The sequence below is a fragment of the Oncorhynchus clarkii genome, chromosome 5 (genome assembly GCF_045791955.1).
Source record: "Oncorhynchus clarkii lewisi isolate Uvic-CL-2024 chromosome 5, UVic_Ocla_1.0, whole genome shotgun sequence".
NCBI classification, from domain to species: Eukaryota; Metazoa; Chordata; class Actinopteri; order Salmoniformes; family Salmonidae; genus Oncorhynchus; species Oncorhynchus clarkii.
In genome coordinates, this window is record NC_092151.1 from 69,656,907 (window position 1) to 69,682,194 (window position 25,288).

Here is a 25,288-nt window from a genome sequence, read left to right on the forward strand (position 1 = left end):
CCACTATGTATGCTAATCATATTTATTAATGGCATTAGTAGCCTTTGACAACAGACGTATACTATAGGCCTATAGTCCATAGGGCAAGCCATTTACTTTGTGTGCATATCAAAATTGCTTGCCTTCCAACAATTTATCTGTAGGCTCTTTTTATGTGATTACTAATGCTTTCTGCTGATTAAGGGAAACTAAAGACAGGTCTTTGTTGAAAAATAATGGTCTCTCTTTAGAAAGAAATGTCTATTAATCTTGGGAGCTATTTTGATTGTGTGCCATTAATGCTGTCTGTCTGTCTGTCTGTACCTACAGCCATATCTATGTCATTCCTGGGTTTACCTGGACACTCTCTCTTGGAATCCTGCTGGCTCAGATGGTCATTCAGCCAATCACGTCGCTACTGACCCTCCTGAAAGGCATCATGCTGATCATCACAGTAAGTGTGTTCCGTTTCAATAAGTCATCCTGGGATTCCGATCCACTGCACAATGTTGCTAATTATGTATATCATAGTTTGCATTCAAAGAGAAACTGGATGTATTTCATTACAGGCATTTTTTAAATCATAGGCTCAATTTCCCAAGATGGCAATGTTGAACGATGCTGTATATGTTACAGTGTTTTATAGTGTAAAGGGGGTTTTGGATTCTGCTCAGTTTGGCCTTCCCATGTTTACGGCTATACCTTAATTATTCTCATGAGGTGACTGCTTCATTAGATTACATAAAGAGTCATAAAGATGAATAGAAGTTCATCCACAGAGATGAAGGCAGGGAGATGACACAGCAGTCATAATGGGATGTAATGATTAAATAATAATGGTTTCTGACATGTGATTTATTAGGCCAAAGAAACTCACAATGTGAGCACACCTCTTTGTTTCAACCCCCGAGGTAAGAAAGGAATGAAATGCACATTATTTATCTTAATGAAAATACCAGAGCCTGTGAGTGAAGTCTCATACCCTCAGTAGTTGAATGCAAATACAGAAATGCAATAAAAACTCATATTAAAAAGTGCCACCTCTGAGAGATTGTGATGGATATTGTTGCAGAAGATTAGATGATTATATTACCTCCACAGGACCTTTGTTTGATATTGGCAAACTTAATATAATACCTGGAATATTTGATATCAATTAACAGTCACAGTCCTTGATCCTTCTCAGATTTACCCTAGCGGTTAATTTATGGTTTCACTCTCTGCCGGTGCCAGTCGCTGCCTAGTTGATTCTAGAAACATCATCTACTGTAGTGTGAATATATCAATAACACTGTGTTGATACTATGAATAACCACGCTCAGTCATTCATCAAACAGGGGAGTTGTCCTCTTGCCAGCTGACACCTAGGTACTTGACATTAGTTTTCATCCACGTCTCATCAGTGGACAAATCGGCCTCATCACTCACCTTCATTGATGTATTATCCTTGTCCGTGGCGTCTGGGCTTATCTGTAATTTGAACGCTTATCATTTGTGTGTGCCAGCTTTATGGGCTGCAGTAGGAGCCGCCCCAGTCTCCAGTTTGGTCACACTGTGAATCGCAGCACATCTAAGCAGCAGCTGGATCCATCCAGAGGCAGGCAGGCAGGCAACCCTCTTTCAGGGCCAGGCCCCACACTACATCAGCTAGGACCAAACCCCAACACTTACTGGGGGACATATCTGATCTGACACTGTTGAATAAGGCACTACTGAAATGTGTTCCACACCTAAATGTACAACATAATTCAAATGTAATGGGAGGGCTTTTATTTGATTTCCCTGCCAGTAATAGAATCAAACAGTCAATGACCACACATTAACTTTAGTGATAATAGTTGTTTTTTGTTCACAATCCACCGATATGCACCCTCTCTCTCTCTCTGGTTCCTGTTCCTTGGGTAACACATAATCCACAGATACTCCTAGATCCTCTCCTATTGGGTCCTTCATCTCTGTTTCCAGTTCTGTAAGGCTGTAAGGGTCAGGAGTAATGTTAAACAGTCTGAGGAAGATGTGTGTCTGGCTGCCAAGCCTGCAATTGAATATGCAAATGAGTTAGATGGCTGCCTGGAACTCATTAAGAGGAGACAGGGACAGGAAGTGTGTTAGCTGCTGGCCTGCTAATTGCCACCAGTCAAGGATTTACTGTTAAGGTTGGCTTGGCCGCCTTTAACTTCTACTGAAATGAATAATCTGATATATAGATCCATTAAAAATGCATATGGTTTCTTACTTGGATTTGGCTTCTGTTTAAATATATTAATAATGCATAGAAAAAGTAAGACAATGGTCTGGCGTGATAGTTAAAAAACCTATGCGGTCATAATTCAACAACTCTGCCGCTTTAAATAATCATCCATAATGGATTTCCATCTTAGAGGCTGAGAGAATAGCAGCTCTCTCTAGGGTGCATGTAAAGCCACTGTGTCCCTGGTTGGCAGACCTAGATAAGGCTGCTGAAGGCAGGGTTATGAACGTTGAGGTTGATTACCCAGTCAGAATTCAAGGACAGCAATCAAGATTGCCATGTTAAATAAATGACTGTAATGTTATTATGACTGCTGTTTGAGCTGACAGTGCAGTCATTACTGTCCTTTTTACTCTGTCTCTGTAGTCGGTCTTCTGTCACATTACATGCTGGGAGTTAGGATGCAAGTGGCATGGTAGATTTTTCACTTCATGCAGATGGCACAGGATCCCACTGTGTGTGTAACACGGGCGGCCATTTGATTTTTTCAGGTCAGTGATTCTCAATGTCAGAAACGGTGTCAAAAGCACTGCTGGAGATGTTCTAGTCTGTCGCTACTGTTGGCTTAGCCAGAACAATAACAGGATGCCACATGCCACAAGGTTGTGGTCTCTTAGCTTTGTATAATTATTGTTGAGTTATCTGACAACAATTACTCAAGGTGTTAGGAAATGGTGCAAACATAGAAAATAACACTAAGGACTATCCTGTGTCCATGTAGTTGCCCTATTGCTACATGCGTAGTAGAATGCCTAGTCTGTACTAACAATTTGAAAATGGTTAGTCTCATTCTGGATCTGTTTTTGATTAACATATTAACTTTACACTACACACACACTCTAAATCTAGGTAGTGAGAAACACTTAGTTTCAAGTTTTAGATATTCATTTACACAAAAAATTGTGGACACCCCTTCAAATGCGTGGATTCGGCTATTTCAGCCACACCCGTTGATGACAGTTGTATAAAATTGAGCACACAGCCGTGCAATCTAAACAAGTCCTTAAACTTTTTATAAAACCACCCAAGTTTTTTGTCAGGACAGAATGTATTATTATGGAAAGTAAAAGTTTTATTGTTTCTGCCACTGGAAGCCAGAAATGCAACAGAAGTTTGTTGTAGTTGCTGTGGAAGTGGTTGGTAATTGTTCTTATCTGATGGTACTATCTTGTCGACTCCCCTATCTACAGGAAGCTCTGCTAGATGCTTTTGTTGAATAGCTAAGAGCTGGAGTTTATCATCTCCGTCTCTCTCTTTTAATGTCATTATCGGTACCACAATAGTCCCAAAAATATAGATTTGTACCTTGTGATGTCTTATTCATTCTGTGTGCAGCTTCACACCCACACTCAGTCACTCACAAACATACAGTGGTAATCTGTAAGGTTGTAACCTCATCATAACAATTCACTGGCAGACTGGTAAATCATTTTGCTTGGCTGTCACTGCTCGTAGGGGACCTGAAATCTCTTGGCCGTGTGGATGGCAGTATTCCTCTAATCAGAGAGAGTTGTTCTCAGTGTGTCTCACAATATCTGCCAAACTCTGATCAAATCTTGTATCTCATAAACAGGTAATCAAAGACGTTTTGCTAAGCATGTAAATGTCAACCTCGCTCTCATCCAAGAAAAGCGCCTTCAGCTATGGCAATTAAGCAAGCTACTGTGAGTTCCAGTCTTTACAATGCGTCCCATCTTTGAAAATGAACATCAGTGGGCAAACTGCCATTTCCTTTTTGTCCATGGTGTTCCTGCGGAATTATTGTTTCAGATATAAACCAGAAAAAGCAACCACTGTAAATGCTTTCTCTATAAAGAGGCAGGTTTGATTAGTTTTAGTTTGCCTGTGCAGTGACTCTGTGCAGTGACTCTCTGCAGTGACCTTGTTCTCTCTCTCTCTCTCTCTCATAGTGACATAGTGCTATTACACCACAACCTTCTGTTCCTATGCTGAACTTCTAGATCTTAACCGCTAGAGTTGTAGCTCCAGGACTGTGTGTGTGTGTGTGTGTGTGTGTGTTATCAAAGCAATCTAAAATCAATCTCTTCTATTTCTCTGTTGTTCCTCAAGGACAGAATAATATCCTTAAGGGAGTCATAAAAAGACAACTCACGAGAATGGCTTTGTTATAGTTAATCTCATGCTCTGAAAATCCCTGATGTCCCCATGCATTCTAACAGTGGAGCACATTTGACTTTTGCACCTCTCTAATGCACATGTATCTGAATACATTCTGGCATGTTGTCATATATTTTGTGTGATATATACTCTACTGCAGCTATGTTGAACTAAGCTATGTGTGGAATTTAAGGTAAGTATCTAACTATATGAAATATCAAAATATTTGCCATTATTTTGCTCATCACGATTACTGCATTTAAAATAAAAGTTGCATTGTGAATCATATTTCGCTAGATGCAATTGTCCTCCCGCTACACTCAACACATACACTATATGTATAAAAGTATGTGGACACCCCTTCAAATTAATAGATTCGGCTATTTCAGCCACACCCGTTGCTGACACGTGTATAAAATTTGAGCACACCGCCATGCAATCTCCATAGACAAACATTGGTAGTAGAATGGCCTTACTGAAGAGCTCAGTGACTTTCAACGTGGCACTGTCATAGGATCCCACCTTTCCAACAAGTCAGTTTGTCAAATTTCTGCCCTGCTAGAACTCCCACAGTCAACTGTAAGTGCTATTATTGTGAAGTGTAAACGTCTAGGAGCAACAACGGCACAACCGTTCATGCTAGGCCCCTTAGTCCAGTGATGGGAAATCTTAACGCCACAGCATACAATGACATTTTAGACGATTCTGTGCTTCCAACTTTGTGGCAACAGTCTGGGGAAGGCCCTTTTCAGTTTCAGCATGACAATGCCCCCATGCACAAAGCGAGCTCAATACAGAAATGGTTTGTCGAGATCGGTGTGGAAGAACTTTGACTCGCCTACACAAAGCCCTGACCTCTACCCCATTGATCACCTTTGGGATGAATTGGAATTCCGACTGGGAGCCAGGCCTAATCGCCCAACAGTTCCCGACCTCACTAATGCTCTTGTGGCTGAATAGAAGCAAGTCCCCGCAGCAATGTTGCAACATCTAGTGGAAAGCTTTCCCAGAAGATTGGAGGCTGTTATAGCAGGAAAGGGGGGACCAACTCCATATGAATGCCCATGATTTTGGAATGAGATTTTTGACAAGCAGGTGTCCATATACTTTTGGTAAGTGAGTGGTGGATACTGGATATGGTATGAGACTACGAGTAAAGTGTAATTACATATATCTCATCAGGCTCTTTTGTCACAATAACCGAGTAGGCTGCAGAGTTTCACCAACATGCCATGGCTCTTAAGTGACTGCAAGAAGTGTTCTCTCTCCACTGCTGACACAGTGGTTATGAACAATTACTGAAAAATGTGTCGGCTGACAATGAATAATGGATACAGGCTCAGCGCTGACCTCCTTGTGAATTTGGCTGTAAATTGAATCTTTATGGGGGTCCCTAAAAAGCAACTCCGAAAATAACTTGGCATTGCGTTGCTGTCGCCAGTAGTATTTCTCTTTAAGCTGTTCACAGTCAACTCTGCTGAGTTGGGCTTTGCGTCACTGATGAGCAGCTGAAAGGCCCTCCACCCATTTTGGATACATGCATATCTCCATTTTCACTGTTGTGAACTAAGTTGAAGTTTATAGTTGACTACAGTTTTTACGTTAAACAGACATGAGTGATGAGAGACATAGCCACTGTACCTCTAAATCATGTGTCAAACCCATTCCATGGAGAGCTGAAATACACCCTTGTACACCATTGATTAATTAAGGGCACTGATTAATAAGGAACTCCCCTCACCTGGTTGTCTAGATTGAAAGGAAAAACCAAAAACCCACAGACACTCGGCCCTCCATGGAATGAGTTTGACACCCCTGCTCTAAAGGTATGCATTGCCTGAGAAGAGCTACCCTGAGAAGAGCTACCCTGAGAAGAGCTACCCTGGCCTGATTTACAGGGCTGGGAATGAGAGGGAGAGTACAGGCTAGGGTTGAATGGCTGGAACCCAGTTACCAAGTTTAATGGGATTTACCGCCCATAACCATAAAACCAAATCAAATTGTATTTGTCACGTGCATTGAACACAGTTATAGACCTTACTGTGAAATGCTTACTTACAAGCCCTTAATCAACAATGCAGTTAAGAAAGATAAGAGTTAAGAAATGATTTACTAAATAAACTAAAGTAAAAAAGTAACACAATAAAATAACAATAACGAAGCTATATATAGAGGGGGTACCGGTACTAAGTCAATGTGTGGGGGTACAGGTACCACTCCCTTTTTCCGGGATAAATATTTGCTAAAAGAAAAATGGTAAATTATAATAAATTATGTATATGAACAGCATGGCATGAAATGGAACTGATAAATTATATGCAATGTCTAAATATGGTTTCTCTTCGGCCTCTGTATGATGAATCATCAACGCTCAGGGTGTGGACAGACAGCTCATCTCGGTATGGAGCGCAGTTCACAATGCATGTAGACCTATCATCTCATCTCAAGTTTTTTTCTTTGTTTCAAGGGACCTACATTTGCTGCAGCATTGCCTACAGTAATATAAAGACCGAATAAACATGTAATTTACCCGTTGTGGTAGACTCCGGACTGCGACCCGTCGTGGTAGGCTCCGGACTGTGACCCGACAGTACCTCTGGACTGGGTACTGTTGCCGGACGCTCTGGACTGGGTACTGTTGCCGGAAGCTCTGGACTGGGTACTGTTGCCGGACGCTCTGGACTGGGTACTGTTGCCGGACGCTCTGGACTGACGAGTCGCACTGTAGGCCTGGTGCGTGGTGCCGGCACTGATGGTACTGGGCCGAGGACACGCACCTCAGAGCGGGTGCGGGGAGGAGGAACAGGGCGTACTGGACTGCCGAGTCGCACTATAGGCCTGGTGTGTGGTGCCGGCACTGGAGGTACCGGGCTGGGGACACACACCTCAGGGCGAGTGCGAGGAGCAGGAACAGGGAGTACTGGATCCTGGAGGTGCACTGGTGGCCTGGTACGTGGTGCTGGCACTGGCGGTACCGGGCTGGAGACACGCACCTCGGGGCGAGTGCGGGGAGGAGGAACAGGGCGTACAGGGCTGTGGAGACGTACTGGAGGTCTGGAGTGTAAAGCTGACACAAACCGTCCTGGCTGGATGCTCATGCTAGCCCGGCCAATGCGAGGAGCTGGAATATAGCGCACCCGGCTAGAAATGCGCACTGGAGACACCGTGCGCATCTCTGCATAACACGGTGCCTGAGCAGTTACACGCTCCCCATGGTAAGCACGAGAGTTGGCTCAGGTCTCCTACCTGACTTAGCCAATCTCCTCGTGTGCCACCCCCCAAAAAATCTTGGGGCTGCCTCTCGGGCTTCCGTGCTAGCCGTGTACCCTTATATCTTCGCCGTTCCTCCATTCTCCTGTATCCCTCCTCGCACTGTTCCAAAGAATCCCATGCAGGCTCTGGCACTCTCCCTGGATCGATCAACCAACTCTCAATCTCCTCCCAGGTTGTTACCCATTGGTCCTTCTCCAGGGTCCATTTGTACATTAAGCGCTGTTCCTCCCAATCACGCTGCTTGGTCCTTTTAAGGTGGGTTATTCTGTCACGTTCGTCGTATGGAGGAGACCAAAGCACAGCGTGATTAGAATAAATACTTTTTAATAAAGACGAAGAACACTTAACAAACTATACAAAAACAACAAACCGAACGTGAAGCTATAATAATATTAGTGCTGACACAGGCAACTAGACATAGACAATAACCCATGAAATACCCTAAGAAGATGGCTGCCTAAATATGGTTCCCAATTAGAGACAACGATAAACAGCTGCCTCTAATTGAGAACCAATCTAGGCAACCATAGACATACATAAACACCTAGATAGTAAACGACCCCAAAAACCTACAAAACCCCTACACAGTACAAAAACACATACGTCACCCATGTCACACCCTGACCTAACCAAAACAATAAAGAAAACAAAGAATACTCAGGTCAGGGCGTGACAATAGATAATCCTGTTCTATATTGATATATAGCCCTATATATAAACTCAGCAAAAAAATAAATGTCCTCTCACTGTCAACTGCATTTATTTTCAGCAAACCTAACATGTGTAAATATTTGTATGAACATAACAAGATTCAACAACTGAGACATAAACTGAACAAGTTCCACAGACATATGACTAACAGAAATTGAATATTGTGTCCCTGAACAAAGGGGGGGTCAAAATCAAAAGTAACAGTCAGTATCTGGTGTGGCCACCAGCTGCATTAAGTACTGCAGTGCATCTCCTCCTCATGGACTGCACCAGATTTGCCAGTTCTTGCTGTGAGATGTTATCCCTCTCTTCCACCAAGGCACCTGCAAGTTCCCGGACATTTCTGGGGGGGAATGGCCCTAGCCCTCCCCTCCGATCCAACAGGTCCCAGACGTGCTCAATGGGATTGAGATCGGGGATCTTCGCTGGCTATAACAGAAAACTGACATTCCTGTCTTGCAGGAAATCACGCACAGAACGAGCAGTATGGCTGGTGGCATTGTCATGCTGGAGGGTCATGTCAGGATGAGCCTGCAGGAAGGGTACCACATGAGGGAGGAGGATGTCTTCCCTGTAACGCACAGCGTTGAGATTTCCTACAATGACAACAAGCTCAGTCCGATGATGCTGTGACACACCACCCCAGACCATGACGGACCCTCCACCTCCAAATCGATCCTGCTCCAGAGTACAGGCCTCAGTGTAATGCTCATTCCTTCGACGATAAACGCGAATCCGACCATCACCCCTGTTGAGACATAACCGCGACTCGTCAGTGAAATACACTTTTTGCCAGTCCAGTCTGGTCCAGCTACAGTGGGTTTGTGCCCATAGTTGACGTTGTTGCCGGTGATGTCTGGTGAGGACCTGCCTTACAACAGGCCTACAAGCCCTCAGTCCAGCCTCTCTCAGCCTATTGTGGACAGTCTGAGCACTGATGGAGGGATTGTGCGTGCCTGGTGTAACTCGGGAAGTTGTTGTTGCCATCCTGTACCTGTCCTGCAGGTGTGATGTTTGGATGTACCGATCCTGTGCAGGTGTTGTTACACGTGGTCTGCCACTGCGAGGATGATCAGCTGTCCGTCCTGTCTCCCTGTAGCTCTGTCTTAGGCATCTCACAGTACGGATATTGCAATTTATTGCCCTGGCCACATCTGCAGTCCTCATGCCTCCTTGCAGCATGCCTAATTACACAGATGAGCATGGACCCTGGGCATCTTTCTTTTGGTGTTTTTCAGAGTCAGTAGAAAGGCCTCTTTAGTGTCCTAAGATTTCATAACAGTGACCTTAATTGCCTACTGTCTGTAAGCTGTTAGTGTCTTAACGACCGTTCCACAGGTGCATGTTCATTTATTGTTTAAGGGTCATTGAACAAGCATGGGAAACAGTGTTTAAACCCTTCACAATGAAGATCTTCTTTTTTGCTGAGTTTAGATGTCCTAGACCAGGGGTTCTCAGACTTTTTCAGTTGGGGCCCCCCTTCCACCATTGGTGAAATCTTGCGAATTTTGCAGGTTTAAAGCTTATTCTACACATTTTGTAATGGGGTGTAAAGAAAATGTAGCGGTTTTAAACCACATTTTCTTGCAATTCTATACATTTTGCCATGTCTAATGTATGTTCATGTGATATTTGAGTGACAAAAAAATTACAACAATATCTATGGGCTAAAAAAATATAAATAGCTATCTAAAGATATGCAATGACTAACATGAAATGTCACCTTGTGCATTCTACTATTACAACTTTCCAGAGTAGGTTTAAAGCAGGACTGAGTTACTAAATATAAATATAAATATATATATATATACAGTACCAATGTTTTTCTTTATTATTACTATTTTCTACATTGTAGAATAATAGTGAAGACATCAAAACTATGAAATTACACATATGGAATAACCAAAGAAGTGTTAAACAACTCAAAATATATTTTATGTTTGAGATTCTTCAAAGTAGCCACCCTTTGTCTTGATGACAGCTTTGCACACTCTTGGTATTCTCTCAACCAGCTTTATGAGGTAGTCACCAGGAATTCATTTAACTTAACAGGTGTGCCTTTAATTTGTGGAATTTCTTTCCTTCTTAATGCATTTGAGCCAATCAGTTGTCATGACGTTGGCCTGTGGGTAAGGTTTATGACCCCCCCATAAATACCTTTCTCCCCTCTCTCTCTTGACTCTACTGAAGGACTATTGAATAGCATTTGTTAAACATAGAGAGTCTGGGAACATCAAACGGTGGGGGGAAAGGAAACATATTTCGGTAATAGAACCAGTTGAAAATATGCGTTGGTACTTAATGAATATGATGTCAGTTTGGTTGTCATCTGAGACATTATGACTGATGACAGGACGACATAAACTGTATCTGGGAAAGTCTACACATTCTAGTTATCAGATTCACATGGAGTTGTTGTGCAATTTAAATGTTTGAACATGAAACTATTTGTGAAAAGATTAAATGTAATTTTAGCTTCCAAATGAGAGAATTGGGTTTTCATAAGGTTAGAGCTCTGCTCAATCAGTGGCCCGCCCCTGTGAAGAGACATGGGTTATTAACTATGAAACACACCCTTCTCTCCCTCCACTATATAAGCCCTTAACGAAAATGTAACCTTCTGTTCCGAGGACGATAGGACGACGGTCCATATGCTGAAAAGGATTAACATGTCAATTACAGAACTAAGCCAACCTCAGCGTGAGCTTTGGTTGTGAATGGTATAAACTTTGAACTCTTATTCACTAAAGGAGTGAGACATCCTAGCCGTTGAGTTAGCAACAGCAGCTGTAAACATGATCTAGGAAAGGACGGACGACCTATACTGTCTACCAGACAACGACGATACTACAACGTATCCAATTTACCACCAGTGACATTCTTCCGAGGACAGGAAGATCTCTGTTGGCCAACACGGCCAGCATCTACGACCAACCTACCGAAGCGCAGCTCAGAGTAAATATTTATTTCATTTTCCTTTTCCAAATGGGCGGTAATTTAGAATGCATAAGATACTGTATTTACGATAGCAGAGCTTCTCCATTTGTTCCTCAGTCTTCCCACTTTTTCACTCAAACCCAACCCCCTTTTCTTTGTGTAACCAGCTGTCATATCTGTTCTGTCCGCCAGGGACGTTTTCCTTCATGACATCATTTGTAATCACGGTATGATTCATTCTGTGTATATGTAATTCTGTGTAATTAGTTAGGTATTCAGTAAATTAATAATTAAACCCAATTTTGTATTGCTGATTCAACTTGTTACCCAGGGTTCGTGAAGATAACTAAAAATGTACAACTTTCAGATGAGACTGAAATAAGGTGACGATTAATATTGACTGCTATTGATGTAAAATATTACTAGGTCTTTCAGAGTTTATTCGGAAGATAACAGCTCTATAAACACTATTTCGTGGTGCCCCGACTTTGTAGTTAATTACATTTACATGATTAGCTCAATCAGGTAATATTAATTACAGAGAAAGGATTTTATAGAATAGCATGTCATATCACTTAATCCGGCATAGCCAAAGACACGACACAGTTGTGTTGTGACAAGACAGGAGTGGTACCAAGAACTTTTAATGTTTCTTCGAGTGCAGTCGCAAAAACCATCAAGCGCTATGATGAAACTGTCTCTCATGAGGACCCCCACAGAAAAGGAAGACCCAGAGTTACCTCCGCTTCAGAGGTTAGAAATTGCAGCCCAAATAAATGCTTCACAGAATTCAAGTAACAGACACATCTCAACATCAACTGTTCAGGGGAGAGTGTGAATCAGACCTTCGTAGTCGAATGAGCTGTATACTCCATAAACAAACAGGAAAACGCTCATCCAGAGGAGGCGCTCCTAGTGGCCAGGAACTTTAATGCAGGGAAACTTAAATCGGTTTTACCAAATTTCCCCCAGCATGTTAAATGTGCAAGGGGAGGGGAATAAATTCTAGACCTGTCACGCCCTAATCTGTTTCACCTGTCCTTGTGATTGTCTCCACCCCCTCCAAGTGTCGCTGATTTTCCCAGATGTTATTTATCCCAGTTCGTTGTGTATGTTCAAGTCAACCAGTGTGTTTTTCCTGTGCTCCTGCTTTTTCTATTCTCTTTTTGCTAGCCCTCCCGGTTTTGACCCTTGCCTGTTTCTAGACTCTCTAGCCGCCTGCCTGACCATTCTGCCTGCCTTGACCTCAAGCTTGCCTGCCACTCTGTACCTCCTGGACTCTGAACTGGTTTGGACCTTTTACCTTTCCACGATCACTCTCTTGCCTACCGTTTTGGATAGTAATAAATATCAAAGACTCAAACCATCTGCCTCCCCTTTTCTGCATCTGGGTCTCACCTTGTGCAATTATAAGACTACATTTACTCCACACACAGAGACGCGTACAAAGCTCTCCCTCACCCTCCATTTGGCAAATCTGACTATAATTCTATCCTCCTGATTCCTGCTTACAAGCAAAAATTTAAGAAGGAATTTTTTTTATTTTTTTTTTATTTTACCTTTATTTAGCCAGGCAAGTCAGTTAAGAACAAATTCTTATTTTCAATGACGGCCTGGGAACAGTGGGTTAACTGCCTGTTCAGGGGCAGAACGACAGATTTGTACCTTGTCAGCTCGGGGGTTTGAACTCGCAACCTTCCGGTTACTAGTCCAACGCTCTAACCACTAGGCTACCCTGCCGCCCCACTGGAAACACCAGTGACTCGGTCAATAAAAAAGTGGTCAGATGAAGCAAATTCTAAGCTACAGGACTGTTTTGCTAGCACAGACTGGAATATGTTCAGGTATTCTTCCGATGGCATTGAGGACTACACCACATCAGTCACCGACTTCATAAATAAGTGCTTTGTTGACGTCCTCCCTACAGTGACTGTACATACAGTGGGGAGAACAAGTACAGTGCATTGCGAAAGTATTCGGCCCCCTTGAACTTTGCGACCTTTTGCCACATTTCAGGCTTCAAACATAAAGATATAAAACTGTATTTTTTTGTGAAGAATCAACAACAAGTGGGACACAATCATGAAGTGGAACGACATTTATTGGATATTTCAAACTTTTTTAACAAATCAAAAACTGAAAAATTGGGCGTGCAAAATTATTCAGCCCCCTTAAGTTAATACTTTGTAGCGCCACCTTTTGCTGTGATTACAGCTGTAAGTCGCTTGGGGTATGTCTCTATTAGTTTTGCACATCGAGAGACTGACATTTTTTCCCATTCCTCCTTGCAAAACAGCTCGAGCTCAGTGAGGTTGGATGGAGAGCATTTGTGAACAGCAGTTTTCAGTTCTTTCCACAGATTCTCGATTGGATTCAGGTCTGGACTTTGACTTGGCCATTCTAACACCTGGATATGTTTATTTTTGAACCATTCCATTGTAGATGTTGCTTTATGTTTTGGATCATTGTCTTGTTGGAAGACAAATCTCCGTCCCAGTCTCAGGTCTTTTGCAGACTCCATCAGGGTTTCTTCCAGAATGGTCCTGTATTTGGCTCCATCCATCTTCCCATCAATTTTAACCATCTTCCCTGTCCCTGCTGAAGAAAAGCAGGCCCAAACCATGATGCTGCCACCACCATGTTTGACAGTGGGGATGGTGTGTTCAGGGTGATGAGCTGTGTTGCTTTTACGCCAAACATAACGTCTTGCATCTGACCAGAGCACCTTCTTCCACATGTTTGGTGTGTCTCCCAGGTGGCTTGTGGCAAACTTTAAACAACACTTTTTATGGATATCTTTAAGAAATGTCTTTCTTCTTGCCACTCTTCCATAAAGGCCAGATTTGTGCAATATACGACTGATTGTTGTCCTATGGACAGAGTCTCCCATCTCAGCTGTAGATCTCTGCAGTTCATCCAGAGTGATCATGGGCGTCTTGGCTGCATCTCTGATCAGTCTTCTCCTTGTATGAGCTGAAAGTTTAGAGGGACGGCCAGGTCTTGGTAGATTTGCAGTGGTCTGATACTCCTTCCATTTCAATATTATCGCTTGCACAGTGCTCCTTGGGATGTTTAAAGCTTGGGAAATCTTTTTGTATCCAAATCCGGCTTTAAACTTCTTCACAACAGTATCTCGGACCTGCCTGGTGTGTTCCTTGTTCTTCATGATGCTCTCTGCGCTTTTAACGGACCTCTGAGACTATCACAGTGCAGGTGCATTTATACGGAGACTTGATTACACACAGGTGGATTGTATTTATCATCATTAGTCATTTAGGTCAACATTGGATCATTCAGAGATCCTCACTGAACTTCTGGAGAGAGTTTGCTGCACTGAAAGTAAAGGGGCTGAATAATTTTGCACGTCCAATTTTTCAGTTTTTGATTTGTTAAAAAAGTTTGAAATATCCAATAAATGTCGTTCCACTTCATGATTGTGTCCCACTTGTTGTTGATTCTTCACAAAAAAATACAGTTTTATATCTTTATGTTTGAAGCCTGAAATGAGTAAGTCTTACCAACCAGTAAGAATTCCGGCTCTCACAGACCTGTTAGTTTTTCTTTAAGAAGCCCTCCTGTTCTCCACTCATTACCTGTATCAACTGCAACTGTTTGAACTCATTACCTGTATAAAATACACCTGTCCACACTCTCAATCAAACAGACTCCAACCTCTCCACAATGGCCAAGACCAGAGGGCTGTGTAAGGACATTAGGGATAGAATTGTAGACCTGCACAAGGCTTGGATGGGCTACAGGACAATAGGCAAGCAGCATGGTGAGGACGACTGCACCGTATTGAGGGGAGGATGGATGGGGCCATGTATCGCGAGATCTTGGCCAACAACCTCCTTCCCAGTAAGAGCATTGAAGATGGGTCGTGGCTGGGTCTTCCAGCATGACAACGACCCGAAACACACAGCCAGGGCAACTAAGAAGTGGCTCCGTAAGAAGCATCTCAAGGTCCTGGAGTGGCCTAGCCAGTCTCCAGACTTGAACCCAATAGAAAATCTTTGGTGGGAGCTGAAAGTCTGTATTGCCCAGCGACAGCCCCGAAACCTGAAGGATCTGGAGAAGGTCTGTATGGAGGAGTTGGCCAAAATCCCTGCTGCAGTGTGTGCAAACCTGGTCAAGAACTACAGGAAACGTATGATCTCGGTAATTGCAAACATAGGTTTCTGTACCAAATATTAGGTTCTGCTTTTCTGATGTATCAAATACTTATGTCATGCAATAAATTGCAAATTAATTACTTAAAAATCATACAATGTGATTTTTGTTTTAGATTCTGTCTCTCACAGGTGAAGTGTACCTATGATAAAAATTACAGACCTCTACATGCTTTGTAAGTTGGAAAACCTGCTAAATCGGCAATGTATCAAATACTTGTTCTCCCCACTGTACATACCCCAACCAGAAGCCGTGGATTACAGGCAACATCCGCACTGAGCTAAAGGGTAGAGCTGCCACTTTCAAGGAGCGGGATTCTAACCCGGAAGCTTATAAGAAATCACGCTATGCCCTCCAACAAACCATCAAACAGGCAAAGAGTCAATACAGGACTAATATCGAATCGTATTACACCGGCTCCAATGTTCTTCCCATGTGGCAGGGCTTGCAAACTATTACAGACTACAAAGGAAAGCACAGTCGAGAGCTACCCCAAGTGACACAAGCCTACCAGACGAGCTAAATTACTTCTATGCTCGCTGGAAGGGAAGTAACACTGAAACCTGCATGAGAGCATCAACTGTTCTGAACGACTGCGTGATCACACTCTCCACAGCTGATGTGAGTAAGACCTTTAAACAGGTCAACATTCACAAGGCTGCAGGGCCAGACGGATTACCAGGATGTGTACTCCGAGCATGCGCTGAACAACTGGCAAGTGTCTTCACTGACATTTTCAACCTCTCCCTGTCTGAGTCTGTAATACCAACATGTTTCAAGTAGACCACCATAGTCCCTGTGCACAATAACACTAAGGTAAGCTGCTTAAATGACTACCGACCCGTAGCACTCACGTCTGTAGCCATGAAATGCTTTGAAAGGCTGGTCATGGCTCACATCAGCACCATTATCCCAGAAACCCTAGACCCACTCCAATTTGCATACTGCCCTAACAGATCCACAGATGATGAAATCTCTATTGCATTCCACACTGTCCTTTCCCACCTGGACAAAAGGAATACCTTTGTGACGATGCTGTTCATTGACTACAGCTCAGCGTTCAACACCATAGTGCACTCAAAGCTCATCACTGAGCTAAGTACCCTGGGATTAACACCTCCCTCTGCAACTGGATTCTGGACTTCCTGACGGGCCGCCACCCAGGTGGTAAGGGTAGGTAACAACACATCTGCCACACTGATCTTGAACACGGGGGCCCCTCAGGGGTGCGTGCTCAGTCCCCTCCTGTACTCCCTGTTCACTCATGACTGCACGGCCAGGCACGATTACAACACCATCATTAAATTTGCCAATGACAACAGTGGTAGTAGGCCTGATCACCGACAATGACGAGACAGCATATAGGGAGGAGGTCAGAGACCTGGCTGTGTGGTGCCAGGACAACAAACATCTCCCTCAACGTGATCAAAACAAAGGAGATGATTGCGGACTACAGGAAAAGGAGGACCGAGCATGACCCCATTCTCATCGATGGGGCTGTAGTGGAGCAGATTGAGAGCTTGGTCTCCGACCGCAAGACACTACAGAGGGTAGTGCGTACGGCCCAGTACATCACAGGGTGAAAAGCTTCCTGCCATCCAGGACCTCTATGCCAGGTGGTGTCAGAGGAAGGCCCTAAAAGTTGTCAAAGACTCCAGCCACTCTAGTCATAGACTGATCTCTCTGCTACCACACGGCAAGCGGTACTGGAGCGCCAAGTCTCGGTCCAAGAGGCTTCTAAACAGTTACTACCCCCAAGCCGTAAGACTCCTGAACAGCTAATCAAAAGGCTTCCCCGACTATTTGCATTATACCCCCCCCCCCTCCCCCTTTTACGCTGCTGCTACTCTCTGTTATTATCTAAGCACACTCACTTTAATAACTCTACCGACATGTACATATTTCCTCAATTATCTCGACTAACCAGTGCCCCCGCACATTGACTCTGTACCGTTACCCCCTGTAAATAGCCTCGCCATTGTTATTTTACTGCTGCTCTTTAATTATTTGTTACTTTTATTTCTTATTTGTATTTTTTGTATTTTTTTTAATGACATTTTTTAAACTGCATTGTTGGTTAGGGCTTGTAAGTAAGCATTTCACTGTAAGGGGTTACACCTGTTGTATTCGGCGCATGTGACAAATAAAATTTCATTTGATTTGATAATACCCCATAATGACAAAGCAAAAACTTGCTGCAAATAAACCACTACTAAAGGACACCAATAAGAAGAAGAGACTTGCTTGGGCCAAGAATATCAAGCAATGGATATTAGACCGATGTAAATCTGTTCTTTGGTCTGATGAGTCCAAATTTTAGATTTTTTGTTCCAACTGCCGTGAGACGCAGAGTAGGTGAACGGATGATCTCTGCATGTGCGGTTCCCACCGTGAAGCATGGAGGAGGAGGTGTGATGGTGTGCGGATGCTTTGCTTGTGACACTCTCTGTGATTTATTTAGAATTCAAGGCACACTTAACCAGCATGACTACCACAGCATTCTGCAGCGATACGACATCCCATCTGGTTTGTGCTTAGTGGGGCATTCATTTTCCAACAGGAAAATTCATTTTCCAACAGGATAATGACCCAACACACCTCCAGGCTGAAAAACCCTTATTCAGTAGGTGCATCCAAACTTTTGACTGGTACTGTATATATACAGTTGAAGTCAGAAGATTACATACTATACCTTAGCCAAATACATTTAATCTCACTTTTTCACAATTCCTGACATTTAATCTGAGTAAAAAATTATCTGTCTTTGGTCAGTTACGATCACCACTTTATTTTAAGAATGTGAAATGTCTGTAACGTTCTGACCTTAGTTCTTTTGTTATGTCTTTGTTTTAGTATGGTCAGGGCGTGAGTTGGGTGGGTTGTCTATGTTGTGTTTTGCGTTTGGCCTGGTATGGTTCTCAATCAGAGGCAGGTGTTGTTAGTTGTCTCTGATTGAGAATCATACTTAGGTAGCCTGGTTTCACTTTTGAGTGGGTGGTGAATATTTTCTGTTATGTGTATGTCACCTTTCAGAACTGTTTCGTTTCATTTCTCCTTTGTTATTTTGTTTAGTGTTCTCGGTTTAATAAATATATGATGAACACTTACCACTCTGCGCTTTGGAACTCACCTCATTTCAACGACGACTGTCAAAATGTCCGAATAATAGTAGGGAGAATGATTTCTTTCAGCGTTTATTTCTTTCATCACATTCCCAGTGGGTCAGAAGTTTACATACAGTCAATTAGTATTTGGTAGCATTGCCTTTAAATTGCTTAACTTGGGTCAAACGTTTCGGCTAGCCTTCCACAAGCTTCCCACAATAAGTTGGGTGAATTTTGGCCCTTTTCTCCTGACAGAGCTGGTGTAACTGAGTCAGGTTTGTATGCCTCCTTGCTCGCACACACTTTTTCAGTTCTGACCACAAATTTTCTATAGGATTGAGGTCAGGGCTTTGTGATGGCCACTCCAATACCTTGACGTTGTTGTCCTTAAACCATTTTGCCACAAGTATGCTTGGGGTCACTGTTCATTTGGAAGACCCCTTTGCGACCAAGCTTTAACTTCCTGACTGATGTCTTGAGATGTTGCTTCAATATATCTATACCTAATTTCCCTTCTTCATGATGCCATCTATTTTGTGAAGTGCACCAGTCCCTCCTGCAGCAAAGCACACCCACAACATGATGCTGCCACCCCCGTGCTTAATGTTTGGGATGGTGTTCTTCTGCTTGCAAGCCTCCCCTTTTTCCTCCAAACGTAACAATGGTCATTATGGCCAAACAGTTCTATTTTTGTTTCATCAGATCAGAGGACATTTCTCCAAAAAGTATGATCTTTGTCCCCATGTGCAGTTGCAAACCGTAGTCTAGCGGTATGACAGCTGCGTGGTCCCATGGTGTTTATACTTGCGTACTATTGTTTGTACAGATCAACGTGGTACCTTCAGGTGTTTGGAAATTTCTCCCAAGGATGAACTAGACTTGTGGAGGTCTACAATTTTTTTCTGAGGTCTTGGCTGATTTCTTTTGATTTTCACATAATGTCAAGCAAAGAGGCACTGAGTTTGAAGGTAGACCTTGAAATACATCCTTAGGTACACCTCCAATTGACTCATTATGTCAATTAGCCTATCAGAAACTTCTAAAGCCATGACATAATTTTCCAAGCTGTTTAAAGGCACATTCAACTTAGTGTATGTAAACTTCTGACCCACTGTAATTGTGATAATCTGTCTGTAAACAATTGTTGGAAAAATCACTTGTGTCATGCACAAAGTAGATGTCCTAACCGACTTGCCAAAACTATAGTTTGTTAACAAGAAAGTTGTGGAGTTGTTGAAAAACAAGTTTTAATGACTCCAACCAAGTGTATGTAAACTTCTGACTTCAACTGTATTTACAGTATGTATTGTATAACGGCACAATCATTTGGTCTTTTTTGGGCTTGGGCTCATTAAATGTATTTAATGTATGGCTCATCAGGCTCAGGTAGCATCAGGCTTGAATTTTCTATCTGTCAAAGGGTGTACTAGAGGCGAAGTCAGCTGCAGGAGTGCAGAGTAATGTTAACAGGCGCACTTTTATTTTCGTTCCAAAAACGAGAGCACTACATAAATCAAACGCGCTCAAAACACGGAACATAACAAAAGTAAAGCGTGTAAATAAAACACCACAATAACATGAAACAATTACACACAAATACATGATGGGAACCAGAGGGTTAAATACAAGTAGATTGATTGGGGAAATGTAAACCAGGTGTGTATGGAACAAGACAAGACAAATGGATATATGAAAAATGGAGCGGTGATGGCTAGAAAGCCGGTGACGTCAATCGCCGAACGAACAAGGAGAGGAGCCGACTTCAGCGGAAGTCGTGACACTATCAAAGCTCGAGTCAATTCCAAACATAGGCCTATTTATATGCTTTATAATACTTTTGAATGACACTTCTGGTTTTGGCCGGAAATTCCTGGATTACCTGGCAGAAAAGTTATTTCTTCTCAAGATGGAACATTTGTAAAATACTAGGAAAATATTCAACCCTAGTACAGGCATGGTGTAGGAATAACATGGAAGGGATGGATGCAAACGTCATGAAGACCGAGAACTAACATCAATCCCCTTTTAGTCGACACTAAATAGAGAATTGGCAACTTTGGTGATAAAATGTTAATAACAAATTAAAAATTGTCATGATGTTTAGTAATTAAAGTTTATTGGGAAACCCTAGGACAGGCGGTGTGAGGAATACTTTCGCCCAAGGAGTTCTATGGACACTTTGATTGATTTTACAGAGACAAAAGGTGATGTAAGCATAATGAATAGTGTGGTTATGGAGGCAGATTCTGTCTTGTGTTAAGAAAATGGCCTTTTACTTCACATTAGGCCTAGGCGTATGTGAGTGTGTGTGGGTGCATGCCTGCCTTTCTGCCTGCCTGTGTGTGCATGCACGTGTACTGAATTAATCAGTGTGTATTCGTGGTTTTGTGTGTTTTCCTACTGATGGATCTGTATATATCTCTGTGGTCTTGTATTAGTTTCCTATTGATATCCACTTTCTGAAGTTGACATGAAGGGGTCTAATCTCCCCTGATACTGCCCCTGCTGAGAGCTTCTTCAGGTATCTATTCCAAACAGATCAATGTCTGGAGACCAAGGCTTCTATTGTGGCATTTCATCTTAGGACACTTCTTCATCTTGATTGACAACCTTGATAAAATATGAACTCCAAAAATGAATTGTTTGGAAAATACTCCTCTCTATGGACTTAGAGGAGAGACACTGTCAAGTTCTTTCTGTGACCTCTGCAAGTTAAATATAAGGTAACTGGGTTGAAATTAGTAATCAAGTGTGTATTTTACTTACATTTATTGTGCCAATTATCCTTATCCTTACATTTATTGTGCCAATTATCCTTATACTTTGCGGACACTAGATTAATCAGAATGCTAAAGATATTCTGACACAGTCTCTCACTAGCACAATGAGTGAAGCACTGAGGAGACCTTGGTTAAAATGTCTTCTAAATGACCAATTGAACAGACTGGTATTCAGGCAGGCAGTAACATGCCACAAATCAATTAATAGCCATGAAAAGCAGTTTTCTACAAAAGGCAGCTGTGATGCCCAAAAATGTGTGGTTAATGAATAATGACACACCAGGAGAAAATACATTGACACACTGTAATAAGCACTCAATTAAGTCATTTGAAATGAAGCAGGCTATTTACCAAATGTATCTGTTTCTGTTGAAATGGATGTCCTTCTCGTATTTCCAGCAATAAATCGCAGACAGAATTTTATTTTGGGCAAATTATGCATGGGAAATCAAGTACAATTTTATAGTTTCATAGACTAATTAGTGTGACATTTATACTGCATAATTGTTACAGATGTCAAACCTGTCCTCCAGTCTACTGCCATCATGACTTTGAGCGTAAAGATTGCAGTCTTACCTATGTTTCTGATACTTAGTGGGCAGATGAATGCTGTGTTTCAACAGTTTAGCTTGGCACGATTGCAAATTCTTTCACAGGATTAAAAACAACACTTGTCTTCTGTGTGTGTGTGTGTGTGTGTGTGTGTGTGTGTGTGTGTGTGTGTGTGTGTGTGTGTGTGTGTGTGTGTGTGTGTGTGTGTGTGTGTGTGTGTGTGTGTTTTAGAGCATGGATTAAGGAAAGAGCACAACCCTCTTTGTCATGTTCTCACTCCACTCACTACGAGGTGCAATGGGTGGGGGTCTGAAGTGGTCAGAGAAGCGTGCTCTGTAGTCTAACATGCTCTCCAGGACAGAGATGGGTTGATAAGAGATGCTTTTGACTTGGCATATCAGCCCTCTCAGCTCTCCCATAAGTCTGCCTGGCTGCCTGGTCATGGCAGTGCCACCTTCCTCCTCCCCCTAACCTCCACTCTTCTCCACTCTCCTCCATCTTATCCCTTGTGAAATGGATTCACTCAGTTCATCCCAAGGTCCCCTGTGTGCATTAGGATATATAATGCCCCAGAATGCTCTCTGTTCTTTTTGGTGGGACTTACTTTTTTGTGTGTGTTTGTATGTGTGTGTATGTTTGGTTGGAATCACTGTGGAAATTGCATTCTTCTCCCATGCATTGCATGAACAGCTGCAAGTGCAATTTTTTTTGTGGTTGCCGTTGAGTACTTCTACAGTATGTACGATCGTGCTTTGTTCTCTGTGCCCAAGCTGCCCCTTGTTGCATTACAGACAAACAAGGAGAGAGGGAGAGAGAGAGGTGGAGAGAGAGAGAGAGGTGGAGGGAGAGAGAGAGGAAGAGAGGAGGCGGAGGAAAGAGAGGTGGAGAGAGAGAGATGTTGCATTACAGGCGAATGAAGAGAGAAGTGGAGAGAGATAGAGAGAGAGAGAGAGAGAGAGAGAGAGAGGAGGAGTGAGCCGGTGAGAGAGGGGTGTTAGATGGATACACTCAAACAAAGAGCAGGGACTGAGGGAACACTCTTTGTTTTGTAATGTGTGCTTTTATAGTTCATTTCTTCCCACACACCCTGGATTTCTGACAATGTCACATTGGGAGCAAGGTAATCACAGCTCTCGCCTGATATCTCCTCCATCACACAGTCCACTGAGGCTTTTTACTGGAGATGGGAAGGCACTTAAACCTATTTCTCTCTGGAGCTCAAAGAGACTTGGGCACCTAATGGAATCTTCTTCCCCCTAATCCAGGGCATTCTTCACATGTGCTTAAAAGCAAAATGTTTACTTGTGGACAATTGTTATCCCAGTTTAAGTGGCAGCTTTCTGTGAGCCCATGTAATTCACCTCTGTCAATATTCTTCACAGCCAAATGCCCTCGGTGAAGTATTTTACCCTCAAATAGTCTCATTTTCAGTTGGTATAAACACTTTAAGATGCTTTTCAAACAGTTTACTGCTTATTGGTCTATTTAACATCATCTAACTATTTTTAATAGAATGGAATCAGCTTTGTTTTGTTATTTATGTTATAAATTCAATGGACTCTGTAGAGAGAATTCTCAGATGTGGTACACAGCCTAACATGTCCTGGTTGCTGTGCCTTCAGGGCCTGTGACTCTCTGGGGCCAGGGTAGAAATCCCATTAACAGCATCTGTGCATCTTAGTGCCAATACCAGTACACACCAGTCCACTCTGTGGCCTCACCAGACTTGCATATTGCACCAAATATACGCACGAGCCAGGGCCAGGTGGACTTCATGCTCTCTCTCATACAAAAAAATATTTATGGCCAAAGCAAAAGGGGAATACTTCCTTCTCAAAGAAAGGCTGTAAAGATAATGTTCTCATCATCACCTGATAGGAAATTAGGATTTAAGTGAAAGATGTGTTGCTCTCTTTTTCCTGGTTGTTTACTATGGGATATATGGGATTTTTACTATGCCTTAAAACATGCAAAATGCATGTGGCCCCTTTTCCATTTTAACAATCCTCTATGAATATTTATGAACATTATTCTAGATACAGGTCTGTCTGCTCCTCCACTGTAGCAATTCTTCACAATTGTGCGTTTGTGTTTCATTCTATGATCCATTGTTTTATTGTTATGAACACGACATGAAAGTGTTTCGATTTGTGCAAGGAATCAAATGTTGTTGTAGCTTACAGGCATGTCTAGCATGGCCACTAGGGTATCCATCACTTCTCCCCCTCTGCCATTGTAACATCCACCAACAAAAATGTCCTTTAAAGTTAAATGTCACATGAAATGAGAATCTATATATGAGTTCTGTCTGAGATTTTGTTGTTTTGTGACTGTGCATCTTGTAACCCTGCTGGTCATTTGTCTCCCCAAGGTGGCTGTGACATTTGCTTTGGGGTCAGAAGTTCAACAGGAGACCACAAATGACTTCAGCCAAATTGGTAAACCTTTCCTAATGGGCACCGTTGCACTGGGTAAGAACGAACATACACTACTCTATTTGTGAGTTCCTCCTACTCCACCTCCATCACATAGAACAAAACACATAGTGAGGGAGAACAGAACACAGATGACTGTCCCCTCTTAGACATTTGAAGAATGTCAAGAAGAGAGAAAAACATTGCTTTATGTTGCCATAGGTGTGTGGAGAAGTGCTGGAGGTTGGAGAGGATCCCTTGCAGTGGTAATTGTGAGGAGAGTTGTATGTTTCCTGAACAGTTAATGGAGGTGCTTGGATAACTCTGACTGTCGCTCTGACAGTGGATGTGGGAGCAGATGGAGCGAGTGGAAATCACACTCTTTTTTCTCTCCTGCCTTCACCCTCTCTATTTCTCTCGCTCTCTCTCTCTCTCGCTCTCTCTCTCTCTCTCTCTCTCTCTCTCTCATTTGTCTCTTTGTCTCGCCCCCCTCTCTCTCTCGCTCTCTCACGTCTCTTCGTCTCATCCCCCCCCCCTCTCTCTCTCTCCATCTCTCTCTTTATCATTTGTCTCTTCGTCTCTCTCTCTCTCTCTCTCTCTCTCTCTCTCTCTCTCTCTCAATCATCTCTGTCCCGCCCCCAGCACTCTCTCTCACTCTCTCTCGTCTCTTCGTCTCGTCCCCTCTCTCTCTCTCACTCTCTCTCTCATTTGTCTCTTCGTCTCGCCCCCCCCCCTCTCTCTCTCCCTCTCTCATTTGTCTTTTTGTCCTGCCCCCTCTCTTTCTCTCTCTCTCTCTCTCTCTCTCTCCAGCTCTCTCTCTCTATCATTTGTCTCTTCGTCTCCCCCTCTCTCTCTCTCTCTCTCTCACTCTCTTTGTCTCGCCCCCCCTCTCTCTCTCATTTGTCTCTTCATCTCACCCCCCCCTCCCCTCTCTCTCATTTGTCTCTTTGTCCTGCCCCCTCTCTTTCTCTCTTTCTCTCTCTATTTATCTCTCGCTCA

General features: G+C 42.9%; 1 protein-coding gene across 1 annotated transcript in view; it reads left to right on the forward strand.

The window, feature by feature from the left end:
- Positions 1–25,288, forward strand: part of LOC139409744 (uncharacterized) — a 100,201-nt gene that overhangs the window by 39,950 nt on the left and 34,963 nt on the right. Inside the window, exons 8-9 of the mRNA XM_071155131.1 lie at positions 310–433; positions 24,247–24,346. Of these exons, the coding sequence (XP_071011232.1) occupies positions 310–433; positions 24,247–24,346 (224 nt within the window). The remainder of the gene's footprint in view (positions 1–309; positions 434–24,246; positions 24,347–25,288) is intronic.